This window comes from Mangifera indica, chromosome 11, assembly GCF_011075055.1.
Source record: "Mangifera indica cultivar Alphonso chromosome 11, CATAS_Mindica_2.1, whole genome shotgun sequence".
NCBI lineage: Eukaryota > Viridiplantae > Streptophyta > Magnoliopsida > Sapindales > Anacardiaceae > Mangifera > Mangifera indica.
Genome location: NC_058147.1, coordinates 10,255,221 through 10,275,679, shown reverse-complemented (window position 1 = coordinate 10,275,679; position 20,459 = coordinate 10,255,221). Strand labels below are relative to the sequence as shown.

The 20,459-nt window shown below is 32.5% G+C and overlaps 2 protein-coding genes across 3 annotated transcripts; both read right to left on the bottom strand.

The window, feature by feature from the left end:
• Positions 1–214: 214 nt before the first annotated feature.
• LOC123228520 (disease resistance-like protein DSC1) lies at positions 215–9,797 on the bottom strand. 2 transcript variants are annotated; one of them, XM_044653923.1, is made up of 4 exons: positions 8,896–9,797; positions 2,057–2,365; positions 1,029–1,961; positions 215–929 (listed from the first exon to the last, which is right to left on the bottom strand). In XM_044653923.1, the coding sequence occupies exons 1-4, from the start codon at positions 9,712–9,714 to the stop codon at positions 456–458; spliced, it is 2,535 nt and encodes an 844-aa protein (XP_044509858.1). In that variant the 5' UTR covers positions 9,715–9,797; the 3' UTR covers positions 215–455. The 2 variants fall into 2 exon arrangements, with proteins under 2 accessions (XP_044509858.1, XP_044509860.1); XM_044653925.1 differs by lacking the exon at positions 8,896–9,797 and adding an exon at positions 2,599–3,500.
• Positions 9,734–10,821, bottom strand: LOC123229733 (putative disease resistance protein At4g11170). Its single transcript, XM_044655658.1, has 3 exons — positions 10,145–10,821; positions 9,804–9,988; positions 9,734–9,750 (listed from the first exon to the last, which is right to left on the bottom strand). Exons 1-3 carry the CDS (start codon positions 10,663–10,665, stop codon positions 9,734–9,736), a joined length of 723 nt encoding a protein of 240 aa, XP_044511593.1. The 5' UTR covers positions 10,666–10,821.
• Between the last annotated feature and the right edge of the window lie 9,638 nt (positions 10,822–20,459).

Below are 20,459 nucleotides of genomic sequence, written 5' to 3'. Positions count from 1 at the left end.
TATAAGATTTTTACTTACATGAATGGTACAAGAGAGAATCAAAGCCCCAGTATGAGTGGGAGGATATTGACTAGTTTCATTTCGGTTGAGTAAGAAAAATGATAACAAACAAATCCTCACCACAAATTTTGTCACCGCTTGGGTGTTAAGTGAATTTAATACCGGGGAAGATTCTAATTTACATTGAATCAATGACATATGAATAAAACAAGAATTTGTTTGCGGAACAGTTGGGCCAGATCATAAGTGAACATAACAAATGAAAAACAAATCACATTACAGTATTGATAATGACTGGGTGAAATAAAGAAAGACAAACATGTGGGACATATATCTGACAATCGAAGTAACATGAAATCTTACAAAGATAGACATTATAGAAAGAAAAGGGGAAAAGAAACTAGTAACTTATTTACCTCGAGCTCGATGCGTTGAAAGTTTCAATTTTTTTGGTTTTAAGGCTTCACCCTCTCAACTCCACACTTTTTCACTTTGCAGCAGTCTAGTCTTTCAGCATATGAATTCTCAACATGAAATCGGACGCTTATGTCACGATATGCTTTATAAGTAGGAAAAAGTGGATCAAAGAACTTAAAAGTATGATCATATCCCAGCAATATGTGATCTGAATCCACATAGTCTGGTCCAGTACCATAGTCCCATACACTCCAAGTTCCATGGAATATATCCTCTACACCATTTTGATCTGTGAGTGACCACTCAAAGCCAACTGCCAAACCCTGGCCTCTATTATGATAGTCTCGAAACTCCACCACAACACAGATAAAATAACTTCTGAAAAAAATTATCTGTGGAGGCAGAGTTATAAAAGAACCTATACTCTGAGAAACAAACGACTCTGGAATTTCATTTCCCGGAAAACAGATGAAACTTCTATGAGTACTTATAAAATCTGCCGCTCCGAGCATCTGTAAAAGAAAAATAATAAATTAAAGTTAACCAGTACTGGACATGATACGAAATAAGAAAGAGTGAGGAGACCTCTTAGTTTTCCCAACCATACATACCATTGGCCCTTCAAAATATTTCACAATTCGACTGCAGAACTCTTGAGTTAGTTTGAAACAATTGCTGAAGTTAAAATTTAGGCCATGACGAAAATCTCTTTCGAAGGGATGGAACAAATTCTGTGATGCTTCCAATGATATGCAATTGTTTGCATTTATAATTTCTAATTTTCTTGGAAGCTTAGGCAGGATTCGAAGCCTCTGGCAATGGCTCACGTCAAGATAAGATAATCCAGAAATGTATTCAATACTTTCTGGAATGCTGTCAAAAAAGTTTCTGCCGAGAAGTAAACTTTTTAGTAATGATAACCGACCAAGATTTGTCGGCAGCCTCTCAATACTACAGTTGGTCAGGTCTAATTCTTCTAGACAGCTTAAATTTAGAATGGATGTTGGTATTTCTCCAACAGCGACCCTCTCTGCTTTAAGCACCTTCAAAGCTTGTAATTTTCCCAGTTTATCAGGCAATCCATGAAGTTTTAAACAACCGGACAGATTGAGATGTTTAAGAGATTTCAACTGGTGGATATTGCTTGGAAGCCTCTGAAGCATTGAGCAGTTCTTAAGATTTAATATCACTAGTCTGGATAAATTCTCTATTAATAGGGGCAACTCCTCAATTGCAGTTTTATCTAAATATAACTCTTTCATATCCCACGACACTTTTGGAAACTTCTTGAGTTTTGAACATCCAGAAAAGATAACTTTTCCAAAATATGCTACATGAATGTCTGTTGGAAGACTCTCAAGGCTTCTGCAGTGCCTTAGATTTAACATATGAAGCTTATATTTGCAACCGTGAATAGATGAAGAAATCTCATGTAAACTTATACAACCTTCCAGAACCAAAATTTTAAGATTCGGAGTCAATGAGAGATCTTGGATTCTCAGATGTTCAGAAAAACTGAGATCAATATGTTTCAAATTATCAAGCTGTAACATATAAATAATAAGTAACACAAATTAATTAGCACTTTGATATTGACAATACAAAAAGAAATATCGTAATACAAAAATCACTGCATTACCTGAGCACTAGACCAAAGTTGTTCAATATCACTATGAGGCATCTCAAGCGCAACAAGGTTCTTTGACAGAAAATTTGGTTGCAATGATTTCAATGGACATCCATGCCAACATACGTATCGTAGCTCAGAGGAAACAGAACTAAGCCCTTGGCAAACATACACCTTATTGATATTATTCACTTCATAGTACGAGTTATGTAGTTTAAACAATCTCAGTTGATCCATCACTCCTAAAGAAAAAGGTTGTAAGAAAATGATCTCTGCTTGCTTAGACATGTCTAAACATATGCCTTCTATTGCATTAGACATCTGATGCCATGGAAAGAAAATTTATTAGCTATAAACTTTTTAAGAGTTTATAAGTAATTAGTTTTTAATGCCCTAAATAACAATTAACACATAAACCAAAACTCATTTATGTTGGGCCAAACTAATGAAAATAACAAAAGCTGAAACATAATTCTCATACAGTTGATATTATGCTAGATCTCGTATACAGAAATTAACAAATCTAAAATTTACATAATACCTTTAACACTCACCTTGTTTTCCTTTAATACATTATTGATATCTTTATGATACCATAAACGGCTACGTAAACCAGGATATTTCGTAGATTCTTGTCGGACAATTTCCCTTCCCATATCTTGAAGCAAATTATGTATTGCTACCTTATTATCTCTTGATATGGTCACAAGACACTTATCAATGAGAACACTTATTCCGATTTCAGCCTCCAAGCCACAAGCATACAAAAAGTCCATCACAAAATCTTTTTTCTCCAACTTAAGAAAGCATGCAATATCTAGAAATATATTTTGTTCATCATCATTTAATCCCTCATAACATACTTTTAGTACATTGTGAATATCCTAATGAGGAATTATTTTTAATCTATTTATTGCACTTTCCCAAATTTGTATTGACTTACCAACTAAATGGCAACCCAATACTTTAAGAGCTAATGGAACACCATTAGCATATTTTACTGCCCTTTTTGATAGGTAATCATAATCTTTGATAGGATTACTTTGTTGAAAAGCATGCCATCTAAAAAGCTGAAGAGCTTCGTGCTCAGGCAACCCCATCATCTCATATATATATGTTTCACCTACTCCACAACTTCGAAGTACTTGTCTGTCTGTAGTTGTAATAATGATTCGACTTCCTCGACCAAAGCAATATATATCTTCAACTAAACATTCTAGTTGTCTCAAAGTTGACACATCATCAAAAACAATAAGAACTCATTTACGACTAAACATTGTTTTTTTTACTTTGGAATCTATCACAATATCAGGATGTTTTAAAATTGTTGAAAGAAGTTGTTGCCGCATTGGATTTAGTCCATTAGGACTCATCGATTCTTCCCTAATATTTTCAGCAAAATAAGAACCCTCAAAACGACTACTTATATGGTTGAATACACAATTTGCAATAGTTGTCTTACCTATACCAGACATTCCCCAAATTCCTATAGCATGGACATTTCTCGACCCATTGCGCAATAAAATTCAATATGGCGGATGGTTGACTCAACCCCAACCAATTTTGTGTATTCAATTGTTGGGATCATGATGTTTAGTTTCTTCCAAATATCTTGGACAACTTTGTTTGCAAGATCATAATCGAACCTAACAAAAATGAGAAACAAAGTGTTATATTTGAATAAAGCTTTAAAAGATGGAAAAAAATCTAACAAAAATGAACAACAAACTGTTATATGTAATGTGAAAATTAAATTAATGAGCTGACACTACAAGGAACGAAATTAAAGGGTAGAAAATTACGGGATCTCTTCTGTTGATCGGCCGGATATATTAGCTGCTTCTGTCAAAGCATTCTTCCACTGCAGCACCATATCTTTAAATTGCTCTTCTGTCATTTGTACCCTCTTTAACTTCTCCTCATCATAACTTTCTACAAGCTTTTTAAATCCCTCTCCGAAATTTCCAGTTAGATTCCTTACATCTGATGGATAGATATGATAGAAAACTGGTATTACCCCCTGTTTTTGCGTATCCCTGCACTCCAAAATCTTCACAAGTTCTTCCAGACACCATCTTGAAGATGCATAACCTTCCGAGAAAATGATAACTGAAATCATGGAATCTGAAATTTCATTCATAAGAGATGAAGATATATGTTCCCCTCTCTCAAGTTCGTCATCAATGAAAACATTTATACTTCTACTCTTCAAAATTCCGCATAAAGTGCTGGTAAAAGTGTTGCGGGTGTCAACACCGCAGAAACTGAGGAATACATCATGCTTCTTCACTTCAACAGTAGTGGACGAAGAAGAAGAAGCCATGCTACTTCAATCACTTTGCAAAATTAACCAGCACCATCTGAAAAGCGATATAAAAAGTTTTCTAGAGTCCAACGAAAACGATAATATTTTTCCTGAAAAAAATCAATCAGGAAAGTAGGTTCGCGTAATCTGCGATGTCACTTGAACCTTCTGTGGCGTCTAATGTTGCTAATACGCGCCTTGTCTGACTTCCGTTCAGACCCAAAGTTTAATCGATTGACAATTATTACCCATAAAGTTTTTAAAAAAAATCAAATACCCACATGTCAAATAATTATGTTAATATCTTCCGTTAATTTAATTATAAATTATTGATTTACCTTTTTAGTGAATCTACCTATAAAGTTTTAAAAAAAATCAAATACACACATGTCAAATAATAATGTTAATATCTTTTGTTAATTTAATCATAAATTATTATTTACTTTTTTAGTGAATCTAATGACAAAAATATCATAAATTAGAGCTACTAGCCAAAACATTATTCCAACCCAAGGCTTAGTCTATTAACAAATTCGTGCTCATTAAAAAAAAAAAAACAAATATCCACTTATCATTCTGAATTGTGTGCAATGTGATTATAAAAGTATCAAGACTAATCTGTGTGACCTCAATACCTTTAGAGGATTATGCACTGATGCTTGACATTTTAGCATATAGGACTCTCATGCACAAATTGACGTTGGGCTTAACATTTGGGATGCTTGTGTGATCTTGGGAGAGGCATGGGGTCTTATTCCCTTTGTGATATGGCATCTATAACCTAAAGCTCAATCGATATGTGTATTGGATACACTTTATGATTGACATCTGGAATATCTTACTGACGTTACGAATAATTGTGATGTATACATATATTTATTAGACATTATGAGATTACTTACTTATTGAGTGTGTTTCACTCCAGTGTTCCTTTTGTGATTTTGTAGATAGGATTGTAGAGCGGCAGGGCAGTGACATGGAAGCCAGCTAGTCCGCTTGAGGCAACTTATATGGATAGGGGTATTTTGGTCTTTTTCATTATTAGACAATGTTTATATATTTTGGGATTTATTTGTATTTCTTTATACATTATGAGTGTCATTAATTGGTTTTTAGCCTTCCAAATTTTGTTTTATGAATTAATAAATGCACTTTTAGGATTTCGAGACCTTATTTTATTATTCATGTTTTTGCTGCGAGACCTATGTAAGAAATAATAAGTTAACTCATCTCTTTGGGTGCATATTTTGAGTAGGGGTTTGTATCTAGAGAGAAGTATTTATTTTTTGTATCAGAGCATGGTTTTGAAAAATCAAAAGTGTTGAATGTGAAAAAGTGTTTTAATAACCTCTCATGCAACATTAATCAGTTTCATGCATCGACCGCTATAAGTATTGTTTAACTTGTAATTAAAGTTGTGGTATATTTGTTTGAGTTTATATGTGTGGTTTTAGGATGAACAAATCCAGAGAATTGTTTGGTAATGCTAATGCTAATGAGGTTTAACCTAGGAGAGTAGCCAGGGGTGGCATAGGGACAGACTTTTGGCACAGCTGTAGTGCCTCATATAGATAGCTTTGTGACTAAAAAAGGGAAAAGGACAATTTCCTATCCAAATTTTAGTCTAAATTCAAAATCTTACCTACGATGGATGAAAAACTAGATATCTATTTGTGAGCTAATTGCTGTCCAAATTTTCAATTAGAAGCAAAGGTAAAATTGTTATTTTATCCATAAACCCTGAAACCTAAAAAACTTATATCATTCCCCCCTTAGTTTAGAAAACTCACATTTACCCTTATAATTAAACTTTGAAAAATTCACTTTTTTCTATTTCTAGATTTCATCACCAGTGGCTTAGGGAACCGACTAACGATTAGAAAGAAACAAAGGTCTTCTCTAATGAGGGATGACCTTTCATTGCCTAGATTTGAACGATGAAGCATCATCCAGATCAGGAAGACTCATCGAAGGATGACGCTTCATCATCCATTGTCGCATCATCCAAACATGACAACGAAAGATGACGAAGCGTCATCCTTCATCATTTGGATGACACAAAGAAGGACGATGCTTCGAGATGCTTGTGCATGCATCGATGCTTAAAACCAACGTAAATTAGGTTTTCTAAACTTCTCGCACAATCATTCCTTAGCTATGTACAACTGTGAAATGCTAGATTACATTTTTGTATGCCATGCATGCCTGTGCACACAATAATGCATGTTCGTGCATGGTTTGTAATTATTTTTTATAATTAGTTGATTGGTGTACATAGGTTAGATGTGCCCATTCATCCTTGTTAGTTAGAACACAATGAATCACTTGACACTAAGATGCACAAGCATATATAAACAAAAATGATGAAATTACCCTTAGGGCTCCAAAAATGACCATGGTCTTAGGGCTCCAAAAATGACCATGGTAAAGAAGGATGGTCATGCATCAAAAAGGAAAGCACTCTCGTACACCCCCGACTATGCACTCTCATGCATTACACTTCAAACATACATGCCTATAAGCCATGGTCGTGCTTTCAATACTTACATTCTTAACATCCATGATAGATTTAGGAACCCACTGAAACAAATTAGAATTATGAACGTGACTTTTATATGCTTTAATATCTATAGAGTCATGACATTTCATGTTACATTGGATACCTTTTTTGGGGAGACTTGTAAAAATCTTTGTGGTTATGCCCAGTTGTTTATCGGATGATCTTCTATTTCTTCCTCTTGAACAACTTCTGCTTGTTGATTGTCTCTTTTTTCAATTGCACTTTTGGTAACATAGAGTTTTGTTGATTCTAGTAAATTTCTTGCTACGACCATCACATACTCAAAATCACCATTGTCTACAATTTTAATTGGAACCACCGATGCATCACCAGAGATAAATATGTGGACATTTGACTAACTTCAATCAATTTTGAGACGATAACATATTTTTGCCACAAATCCTTTGAAATCAACACTTGTGTCAATGCTAATGGATTTCTCATTCCCACCAATATATCTCATCACGTTGTCACCACCTAAAATCTATTGCCCTTCATAGCAAATCTTAAATACACATATTTCCATCTTTGGCTTAAACTAACCCTGAAACATTAAGCAAATACCTTGGATAACAAATTGTGATTCACAAGTCAAGAAGAATGGGTTGGTGGGATCGCCTATCCTTGGTGACCTTGCCAAAGGTTGGCAATATGATCTCGCCAATCAATTCTTCATACTGTTTTTGATCTAAAAATGAATTGGATCTTCATCAACTTATTCTCAATTTAAATATCAATACTTTAATTATATTATCTTAATACCAAATAGTATAACAATATAAAATCACAATATTAATATAATATATATTCTTTGATTTTTATTTGTCAAACAAGAAAAAATATAATATAAGCAGTATAAATTAACACTAACTTAGATTTTGATAATTTTCCTATAAAAGTTTTTCAAGATATGTGACTTTTGGTGTACAATAACTGATTTGTGTTTATAAGAGTGAAAACAAGAATAATTTAAGTATTTAATAATTTTTATGATATAAATGTTTAGTCTAATATCCCCTATATTATTTAGGCTTTCTAATTTAAGCTTAAATTTTCACTTTTATTTTAGCTATCCACACATGATTGGCAGTGTGCGTGTCCACGTGAGCCATGTTTGGGTCTTCATGCGCTTAGAACATTGTTATAAAGGAAAATAGAGCCCCACTTGTTTTCGTCGGCAAAGGCATCCTCCTTTTTCTGACAAGAGTGATTTGTGGCACGCATTGGAAGGCCTCGTGAGAGGTGGACCATGCTGGAAGAGTGTCAAAGCTTTGAATTGTGGCTCCAATTGATCACGCAACTTGTAGTTGGATATTTTAATATAACTGAATTGTTAGAATTATAAAATTGACAATGATTCCAAAATTGGGTTGGATTAATTGATTGAATCGATTAAATCAAAAAACGATTTTAAATTTAGCTCAGTTAATATAAAAATAGTTATTTATTTGTTTTGGTCAAATTTAGTTAAAATTGAATTTGATTAGTATCAAGCGCAACAAGGTTCTTTGACAGAAAATTTGGTTGCAATAATTTCAATGGACATCCATGCCAACATACGTATCGTAGCTAAGAGGAAACAGAACCGAGCCCCTGGGAAACACACCTTATTGATATTATTCACTTCATAGCACAAGTTATATAGTTTAAAGAATCTCAGTTGATCCATCACTTTGAAGAAAAATGATTGAAAGAAAATGATCTTTGCTTGCTAAGACATACCTAAACATATGCCTTCAATTGCATTAGACATCTGGTACCATGGAAAGAAAATTTATTAGCTATAAACTTTTTAAGAGTTTACAAGTAATTAGTTTTTAAAGTCTTAAAAAACAATTAACACATGAACCAAAACACGTTTATGTCGAGCCAAACTAATGAAAATAACAAAAGTTGATTGATAATTCTCATATAGTTGATATTACACTAGATCTCGTATACATAAATTAACAAATCTAAAATTTGCATAATACCTTCAACACTCACCTTGTTTTCCTTCAATACACTATTGATATCTTTATGGTACCATAAACGGCTGCGTAAACCAGGATATTTCGTGGATTCTTGTCGGACAATTTCCCTTCCCATATCTTGAAGCAAATTATGCATTTTTACCTTATTATCTCTTGATATGGTCACAAGACACTTGTCAATGAGAACACTTAGTCCGATTTCAGCCTCCAGGCCACAAGCATACAAGAAGTCCATCACAAAATCCTTTTTCTCCAACTTAAGGAAGCATGCAATATCTAGAAATATGTTTTGTTCATCATCATTTAGTCCCTCATAACATACTTTTAGTACATTGTGAATATCCTTATGAGCAATTCTTTTTAATCTATTTATTGCACTTTCCCAAATTTGTATTGACTTACCAACTAAATGGCAACCCAACACTTTAAGAACTAGTGGAACACCTTTAGCATATTTTACTACCCTTTTTGTTAGGTCATCATAATCTTCGTTGGGATTACTTTGTTGAAAAGCATACCATCTAAAAAGTTGAATTGCTTCGTGCTCAGGTAACCCCATCATCTCATATAAATATGTTTCACCTACTCCACAACTTCGAAGTACTTGTCTGTCTGTAGTTGTAATAACGATTTGACTTCCTAGACCAAAGCAATATATATCTTCAACTAAACATTCTAGTTGGCTCAAAGTTGTCACATCATCAAAAACAATAAGAACTTGTTTACGACTAAGCATTGTTTTTTTTACTTTGGAATCTATCACAATATCAAAATGTTTTAAAATAGTTGAAAGAAGTTGTTGCGGCATTGGATTTAGTCCTTTAGGACTCATCGATTCTTCCCTAATATTTTCAGCAAAATAAGAAGCCTCAAAACAACTACTTATTTGGTTGAGTACACAATTTGCAATAGTTGTCTTACCTATACCAGGCATTCCCCAAATTCCTATAGCATGGACATTTCTCGACCTTGTGCACAATAAATCTTCAATATGGCGGATGGTTGATTCAACTCCAACCAATTTTTTGTATTCATTAGTTGGGATCATGATGTTTAGTTTCTTCCAAATATCTTGGACAACTTTATTTGCAAGATAATAATCGAACCTAACAAAAATGAAAAACAAAGTTTTATATTTGAATAAAGCTTTAAAAGATGGAAACAAATCTAACAAAAGTGAACAACAAACTGTTTTATGTAATGTGAAAATTAAATTAATGAGCTGACACTAGAAGGAACGAAATTAAAGCGTAGAAAATTACGGGTCCTCTTGTGTTGATCGGCCGGATATATTAGCTGCTTCTGTCAAAGCATTCTTCCACTGCAGCACCTTATCTTTAAATTGTTCTTTTGTCATTTGTACCCTCTGTAACTTCTCCTTATCATAACTTTCTACAAGCTTTTTAAATCCCTCTCCGAAATTTCCAGTTTGATTCCTTACATCTGATGGATAGATATGATAGAAAACTGGTATTACCCCTTGTTTTTGCGTATCCCTGCACTCCAAGATCTTCACAAGTTCTTCCAGATACCACCTTGAAGATGCATAACCTTCCGACAAAATGATAACTGAAATCATGGAATCTGAAATTTCATTTATAAGAGATGAAGATATATGTTCTCCTCTCTCAAGTTCGTCATCAATGAAAACATTTATACTTCTACTCTTCAAAATTCCACATAAAGTGCTGGTAAAAGTGTTGCGGGTGTCAACACCACAGAAACTGAGGAATACATCATGCTTCTTCACTTCAACAGTAGTGGACGAAGAAGAAGAAGCCATCCTACTTCAATCACTTTGCAAAATTAACCAGCACCATCTGGAAAAGCAATATAAAAAGTTTCTGGAGTTCAACGAAAACAATAATATTTTTCCCGAAAAAAATCAATCAGGAAAGTAAGTTCGCTTAATCTGCAATGTTACTTTCTTGAACCTCTAGTGGCGTCTAATATTACGCCTTGTCTGACTTTTCTGGTGTATTTGTCTGACTTTTATTAGATTTATTCGCAAAAATTTTTTCACACCCAAAGTTTAATCCACTGACATTATTACCCATAAAGTTTTTAAAAAAATCAAATACCCACATGTCAAATAATTATGTTAATATCTTCAGTTAATTTAATCATAAACTATTGATTTACCTTTTTAGTGAATCTAATCTAATGACGAAAATATCATAAATTTCAAATTATCAATGATTCTAGTTTAATCATAAATTAGAGTTATTGGCTAAAACACTTATTCCAACCCAAGGCTTAGTCTATTGACAAATTCTCACTCATTAAAAAAAAAAAAAACACTAAATACTCACCTATCATTTTGAGTTGTGTGTAGTGTGATCGTGAAAGTATCCAGGCTAATCTGTGTAACCTTAATACCTTTGAAGGATTATGCACCGATGCTCGATGCCTTGGCATATAGGACTCTTATGCACAAATCGACATTGGGCTTAACATTTGGGATGCTTGTGTGATCTTGGAAGAGGCATGGGGTCTTATTCCCTTTGTGATATAGTATCCATAACTCGAAGCCCAGTCGATACATGTATTAGATACACCTTATGATTGACATCTAGAATATCTCATGCTTTCACTAAGCATTCAGAATTTCGATATACATCGTTTGACACTAGTCATTCAAGATGACACTGTCATTTGGGAATTAGGTGTTGGGTGCTGCGATGATTTGGATAAGCATTTGGGATGTTGGAAAAACATTTGTGATATCACAAGAGGATTAAAAAAAGGACAAGTGATGTTACGAATAATTATGATGTATACATATATTTATTGGATGTTATGAGATTACTTACTGAGTGTGTTTCACTCATATGGTCCTTTTGTGATTTTGTAGGTAGGATTGTGGAGCAGCGAGGTGGTGACGGGGAAGCTAGCGGGGAAGCTAGCGGGTAAGCTTAAGCCAGCTTATAAGGGTAGAGGTATTTTGGTCTTTTTATTATTGGAAAATGCTTATGTATCTTCGGATTTATTTGTATTTCTTTATACATTATGAGTATTATTAATTGGCTTTCAGACTTCTAAATTTTGTTTTATGAATTAATAAATGCACTTTTAGGATTCTGGGACCTTATTTTGTTATGCATGTTTTTGCTATGAGACCTATGTAAGAAATAATAAGTTAACTCATCTCTTCGGGTGTATATTTTGAGTAAGGGTATATATCTAGAGAGGAATATTACATTTTTTGTATCAGAGCATGGTTTTGAAAAATAAAAAATGTTTGAATGTGAAAAAGTGTTTTAACAACTTCTTATGTGACACTGATCGATTTAATGCATCCACCGCTGTAAGTATTGTTTAACGTGTAATTAAAGTTATGGTATATCAGTTTGAGTTTATATGTGTGGTTTCAGGATGAACAAATCTAGGAGATTGTTTGGTAATGCTGATGCTAATGAGATCTTGACCTAAGAGGGTAGTCGGGTTGGCATAAGGACAGACTTTTGGCATAGTTGTAAAGCCTCAGATAGATAGCTTTGTGATCAAAAAAAGGGAAAAGGACAATTTCCTACCCAAGTTTTAATCCAAATTCAAAATTATACCTACGACAGATGAAAAACCCAAATACCCACCCGTAGGCTAACTGCTGTCCAAATTTTCAATTAAAAATTGGGGTAAAATCATTATTTTATCCATAACCCTAAAACCTAAAAAACTTATATAATTTCCCCTACTTAGTTTAGAAAACTCACATTTACCTTTGTGATTAAACTTTGAAAAATTCATTTTTCCCTCTTTCTAGGTTTCATCTCTAGTAGCTTAGGAAATCAACCAATGATCAGGAAGAAACGAAGGTCTTCTCTGATGAAGGATGACCTTTCATCACCCAGATCTAAACGATGAAGCATCGTCTAGATCATGAAGACTTGATGAAGGATGACGAGTGTCATCCTTCATAGTATCGTCCAGACATGACAACAAAGGACAACGAAGCATTCTCTGTTGTTGTTTGGATAACACAAAGAAGGACAACGCTTCGGCATGCTTGTGCATGCACCGACGCTTAAAACCAACGTAAATTAGGTTTTCTAAACTTCACGCATAATCATTCCTTAGCTATGCACAATTGTGAAATGCCTGGAGATTACATTTTTGCATGCCATGCATGCCTGTGTATGCGATAATGCATGGTTTGTAATTATTTTTTATAATCAGTCGACTGGTGTACATAGGTTAGATGTGCCCATTCATCCTTGTTAGTTAGAACACATTGAACACTCTTGACACTAAGATGCATGAGCATACATAAACAAAAATGATGAAATTACCCTTTGGGCTCCGGAAATGACCATGGTAAATAAGGATGATCATGCATCAAAGGGGAATGCACGCTTGTGCACTCGACTATGCAAGCTCATGCATTACACTTCAAACATACAAGCCCATAAGCCATGGTTATGCATACAGGGCAAAGGCACAATTATACCCCTAATATCGTATGATTGTGTGTAATAGAAAATAAAAAGTAATTGCCAAGTAGAAAAATCAAGTAATATAATAGAACTTAATAGCCATAAAAACTCCCTCGACATTCCAAGTATAAAAGGTCAAAGTCTCAGACTAAGTAAGGTGAAAGGTAGTATGAGATCATGAATAGATAGCTCAAGTTTGCATGCATACATAGTATGGACATACCAATGCCTTTGCACCAGCCTGTCTATGGTGTGGAAAAATTTGATCATGTGAACAAGTGTGTGCCTCATCCATACGCCGTAACACTTGATAATCTCCATCTTCCTCTCTTGTTGCTCATGCGCACTATTTATATTGTAGATGTACACACTTAATCCCATACCATATCTATCAAAGTGATAGAGTTTCCATTAAATACTTGTCTCTAACACATAAGTTCGAAATAATGCTTTCAATTTTGTCTTCGAATTATAAAAACTCATCACTTTTAAACTGTTATATTTATATGTTTCCCAATTATTAATACTTGCATTCTCAACATTCATGATAGATTTAGGAATCTACTGAAATAGATTAGGATTATGAATATGACTTCTATATGTTTCAGTATCTATGGAGTGACGATATCTCATGTTACATTGAATAACTCTTTTTGGGAGACTTGTAAAAGACTTTGTAATTGTGCTCAGTCGTTTATCGGATAATCTTCCATTTCTTCTTCCTAAACAACTTCGGTTTGCTGATTATCTCTTCTTTTAATTAGCTTTTAGTAACATATAGTTTTGTTGATTCAAGTAAAGTGGGATAAAGTTTCTTCTCCATTTGATTGCTTTCCACCTCAGACTTGGAATTGGAAAATATTTTTCCCTTTCATTTTCTTTTCTTTTCAGGAAAACTTTTCATTTTGTGACTCACGTGAAGATCACAATCATGGAAGACGCATAGAAACTTCCTCTAAATTATTGACTTTATCCATCCTGTATTCCATGTCTTCAGGCTTTTAGGGTCTTTATTTATTCTTAACCTTCACCATCACATTTAATAAAATAAACGTTCACCAAGTTTTAGTCTATTTTTAAAATTTTATTAATAAGATTTTAAAATTTAAATATTTATTTATTATTTAATTTTTATTAAATTTGTTAATTGATTATAAAAAATAAAATTATTATTCCATAATTAATATTAAAATAAATAAAATTATATCTTATTTTTTAAATAAAAAATTAATAATTTGAGTAAAAAAATTACTAATTTTATAAATTAAAAATAAAATATAATTTTATTTTTTTAATAGTAATAATAAAATTATAGTTTTACTCTTATAATTAAATAAAAAATTTAATAAAAATTAAATAATTAAAGAATATTTAGGTTTTTAATGCCTTACCTATAATGTTTGATAAAGGAGTAAAACTTGGGTAATGAGAATAAGTGCTTTGGCCTTTAATAAAGTATGTGAGCTGGGTACATTAATCACTTAAGCAAGACCGTATTTAATAAAATAATTTATCGTTTAATAATACTTAATTATTTTCGTGGAAACAAGAGTTTTAAATTTATAAATTTACATGATTAAAAGGTTCAGGAAAGTGGGGTAAAGTTTCTTCTTCGTTTGATTGTTTTCCACCTCATACTTGGAATTGGAATAACTTTTTCCCTTTCATTTTCTTTTCATTGCAGGAAAACTTCTCATTTTGTGACTCACGTGAAGGTCACAATCATGGAAGACACAGAGAAACTTCCTTTAAATTATTCATTATGTCAATTCTGTATTACATGTCTCTAGCTTTTAGGGGTTTTTTTATAAAAAATATATTAGGTCTATAAATATAAAGATTAAAACTGATATTAAACAAAATTAATTAGTTTGTATAAAAATCTAATTTACATATTTATATATCACTCATTTTATTTAATTTTATTAAATGTGAGATTTTTTTTTTTTTTAATTTGAGTCTTCAACAATTCTTAATCTTGACCATCACATTTAATTATGGTTATTGAAACGATATATAAATTAATTTGCATAGGCTTCATGGGATTCTTTTTCTTCATCTTTCATTTGGGCATTTTATTAAAAGTATTGAAAGCTGCAAATGCCTTCCTTTTTAATTCCACAAGACTTTTGTCAATCTTATCTCGACAAGTATTGATTTTAGGTTAGCCAGGTGGGAAATTATTATTAGCCTATTAAAATATAAATTTGCCACTTGCTAATCCTGGTGGCTTCTTTTACCAAGGAAAAGAAATTCTCGAATCTACTTCTTCACCAAGCAGGCAAAAGGTAGAAATAAACAAAATTAAAAATTCAAATAAATACTTGATTAATTTCCTTAATGTCTAATTATGGAGGACTTACTTGTGAAGCAATAATTTAGTTTGGGTCCCATGAATTATGTGGTAAGCAACTCAACATTCCACATGATGACATGCCATGTGCTCTATTATTTCATGTTATCATTCCAGTAGCATAGAAAATTGAAACGTGGCTTTTGGGTTATCGATTGTTACGAAAATGGGCTTCTACTTCTACTTCTACTTCTACTTATACTTGTGAAGTATGTGAATCATATTTCGACCATTGTCTCATCGCGTTCACAGTTATGGTTGAGGATGTTACAAGTTTTTTCATAATAATTTTTGGTCGGTGTTAGTTTATCTACCGGGTCTTTCATGGGCGGATTCGTGTGTTAATCTACTAAATTATATTATTAATATTTAATTAATTTAATTTTAATATTTTTAATGAATCATTTTGGGTTGACTTACAAAGCTTAGTCTAAGGTCCCATTATGACTCGTTATAGTAGTAGATTATGTAATTGAAAAAAAAGAGAGCTTGGTTAAAAAAAGGGAGTTTGATCCATGCCGAAGGGCTTTCCACCCCTTGACATGTTTAGCTGAGAGAAATAAATATACTAGAAGTATCAGTTCAAGCGCATAAAAATAATGTTGATTATTTAAAAATTCTTATTTTGTTAGTTGATATACATAAATAACGATGTGTCATTGTATAGTTGAATAATTAAAAATTAAAAATAAAATAATATTCAATCGTATAATAACATATTATTTATTATATATATAATTTTATTATATCATAAATGTTTATTTCTTTTACTGGGTCAATTTCTGAACTTTCACAATTATTGTTAAATTTCTAAATCAAAACTATGAATTTCAATAATTATTGCCCCTATGTTTCATTGCATTTGTTAAAAATTGTCTTCTTGCTTCAATATTCTTATATAATTTATGAAAAATATTTATTCCATCAAGGTGTCATTTCATATCTAAATCATAAATTAACTTCTCAAAATTACAGTTAGAAGCACGAATGGCAAACGTACATTAGCCTCCATCCTTTCTCAAATAACAAAATCACCAAATTTCTTGTCAATCAAGACGATAGCCTTAGGCTGACTACTAATAGACACGTTAATTAGATAAAGCTAAATAAAGAGCTAATTTAAAGTTTGAAATTAAGGCTACTGTAAAAGGATTTGGTTTATTATCGTAACTGTCATGAGAGCTTACATGGTATTTGGGACTTTGGTCTTAGATTGGGCTAAATGGAACTGGCCTGAAATGGTTTGTTCCACGGTAGACTCTGGGACTTTTACCCTCTGCAATGGCACTGTCACATAATGATAGGTGTTCTGTTTGACTATTTGCCATTTGCATTTCATGGCTTAGGTGCTCTAACTAGGTTCGATATTCCTGTCTACATTTTGGTCGGTTTATATCTTAAAGTTAAGCAGATCATATGGATTTAAAGCTTTTAATGAAAAAATCTATTGAAACTGGTTGTACCTAAATTATTTTATCATGCAATTGAAATGTTTTTGGTAAGCTTTGGATTCAAGAAACTAGGCATTCATAATTTGTTATTGCATGTATCAATCAGTATGTATCTTGTTGGTAGGTTATTTGCATGCAAATTACAATGAATAATAGTTTGTCTTAGAAATGCATCAAAATGTTAATTTTTGAGTGTTCTAAAATTTAGGAAAATGAGTTCAAATGAGAGAAAATCCTATAGGGTTGTTTTACTCTATTTGAGGGCTGTGGAATGTGAAACGTCAGCTGTATATTGGTGCCAGTGTTATGAAGTGATATTGAGTTCCAACAGAGGGTAAATTTATATCAGAGGCAATATTTTGAATGTATTGTTGTGCTAGGATTTCAAAATGCAAGCTTCTGTTAACCTATACATGGTATAACTGGATGATTCTGGGCTGAATTTTTAGAGGGTTCTCTTAGAAAACTCAAATAATCAAAATAGTCATGAGAGCTTTCTGATGAATTTTAACACCTCACTCCCTGAAAAGAATTCCCTTTGTCTTTACATTGAGTTCAAATGCTGAGATGTGGCAACCTTTTGACATATTTTTTATAGGAATACATAGAAAATGGTAACAGTAGGGAACTTTTTGTGCAAAAAAATGCTAAATTTGTTGCTTCTCTTGTGCACATTGTGGTCCTTATCAATCAAAACTTAATCAAATTCTGGAGTAGCTGATTATTGGAGGATGACCTGATTGTATGGCGACCGAGAATTTTTACCATTTTTATGTGGAGAAAAATGAAACTAGAATTCATGCTAAATATGCTCAAAAATATCAAATATGCAGTTTTGGAGTTGTTAGGTTCCTGGAGAAATTTTGACGGCACCTCCCTTGTAAAATGGTGTCCCAGAAATGTATCTTGAACTCAGCTTCCACGTATTCAACTCTACTGCGGTAAAAATGATATGTGCTTTACTGTAAACTCTTTTTTCTCTCCAATGTTCAATCTCCAAATACTCAAACACTCAATATCACACTCCGAGCAACAACCAAAAATAAACTCAATGGAACAGTAACCAACTCACAAACATAAAAGGAAATTCATTCTTCTCATCAACATAAACCCAGAATATTCACATTAAACTTTAAAATAACAAATATCGAAAAAATGGAATTGAAATTTGAAATCTTTACGTTAAAATACCGTAGAATATCAAAAATTAAAAAATTGCTTAGAAATTTGAAAAGTATGAGTCAAAATATCCTAAAACGATTAAAACTTAAAAAACAAATCTGAATTTTGAAAATTAAACATTGAAATAGCTTAGAAACAAAAAAACTGAAATATCAAACTGAAATTCAAAAATTACATAAGAAAAGGGCCTAGAAAGCACAAAAATAAAGAAACAGATAGAAAATTCGAAAATGACATGTCCAAGAACCCTAAATCACGAAAAACGAATATAAAATTTGAAAACTAAATGTTGAATTAGCATAGTATGACAAAGACCAAAAAATCGATCTGAAATTTGATAATTACATCGTAAAACAAGCTAGGAAAGCACAAAAATCAAGAAACAGACGTCAAATTCAAAAACAACATATTAAAAGACCCTAAAGCATGACTAATGGATATGAAATTCAAAAACTATATATCGAAAAATCCTAGGTATGAAAAATATCAATTTACCCCCTTATATATTTTCTACTCTTACCTTGGTCCTATAGTTTTTCTTTCCCCTTTTATCGATTTTCTAATCTCCTACAAACCTTATAGTTTAAAAAAAGTCAATTTTCTCCCAACCCCCCATATTCCCTGTGTTTCATGGATCATCCCTCAAGTTACTGTAAAATTTCCTACTTGCCCTTGAGGATTTCCCTCACCTGTCTTGGGTTCGAGTTCTTTTAAAAAGTGCAATTCCCCCCACCCCACGGGCCATCGTTCCAACCCGAGGGAGATTTAATTCACCCCAGGGAATCCTGGGGTCTCCTGAGATGGATTTTCAACCAAACAAATGTATTTTTCAGCCAAAAATTGTCATTTTAGTTTCTAATTTCAACACAAATCAAATCAACACATCCTATAACACAATAGCCCTCAAAAATTTCAACAAAAACAATTAAGAATCAAGACATTTTATGCATTGTTCAAAATTAAAACCCTAAACATTCAATACTCAAAATCTTCATTAAATCACAATAATCCTAAAAATAAATTAATTCAAACAATATTAGGGATGATGTGATAACTTTCTTTGCCATTTTTGATCATCGGAAAACAGGACAAGTCAACGAAAAAAGTTGCATGGAAGACCTATGAGAAACCCGTGAATTTCATTGAATTTCAACAGTATATAGGGGGAAATTTAGGAAGGAATATGTAAAATTCTTGTTTTATATGTAAGGACATTTTGGCCATTACAAAAAGCAGGGCATTTTTGCTTAATACTGAAGTTTTGGGGTAATTTCGCTTGAACCCCTTTGTTTTGGTCAATTATTTTAATTTCCCTTTAAATAAATTATTTAATAAAATAAAAGCTCACAATCGGATAGCGAGCTGGGTACGTTAATTATTGAAGCAAGTAATCCCTTTTTTTAGAAACCGTATTTAATAAAATAATTAGAAAATAATTTATCATTTAATAATACTTAATTATTTGCACGGAAACAAGAGTTAAATTTATAAATTTACACGATTAAAAGGTTCGAGAAAGTGGGGTAAAATTTCTTCTTCGTTTGATTGTTTTCCACCTCAGACTTGGAATTAGAATAATTTTTTTCTCTTTAATTTTCTTTTCCTGTCAGGAAAACTTTTCATTTTGTGACTCACGCGAAGGTCACAATCATGGAAGGCACGGAGAAACTTCCTCTATGCTCCATTCTGTAGTAGATGTCTTCAGGCTTTTAGGGTCTTTATTTATTCTTAACCTTGACCATCATATTTAATTATGGTTGTTGAAATGATATGTTAATAAATTTACAAAGGTTTCACTTTGGCACCTTATAAAAAGGATTGAAGCTGTAATTGCCTTCCCTTCTTATCCCACTAGATTTTGTCTATCTTATCTCGACAAGTATTGATTTTAGGTTAGCTAGGTGGGAAATTATTGTTAGCCTATTAAAATATAAAGGGAAATTATATTAAATGGCCAAAATTAAGGGGGTCTAAGCGTAATTGAAATTTAATTATGGTTATTGAAATGATATGTTAATAAATTTACAAAGGTTTCACTCTGGCACCTTATAAAAAGTATTGAAGCAGTGATTGCTTTTCCTTCTTATTCCACTAGATTTTGTCTATCTTATCTCGACAAGTATTGATTTTAGGTTAGCTAGGTGGGAAATTATTGTTA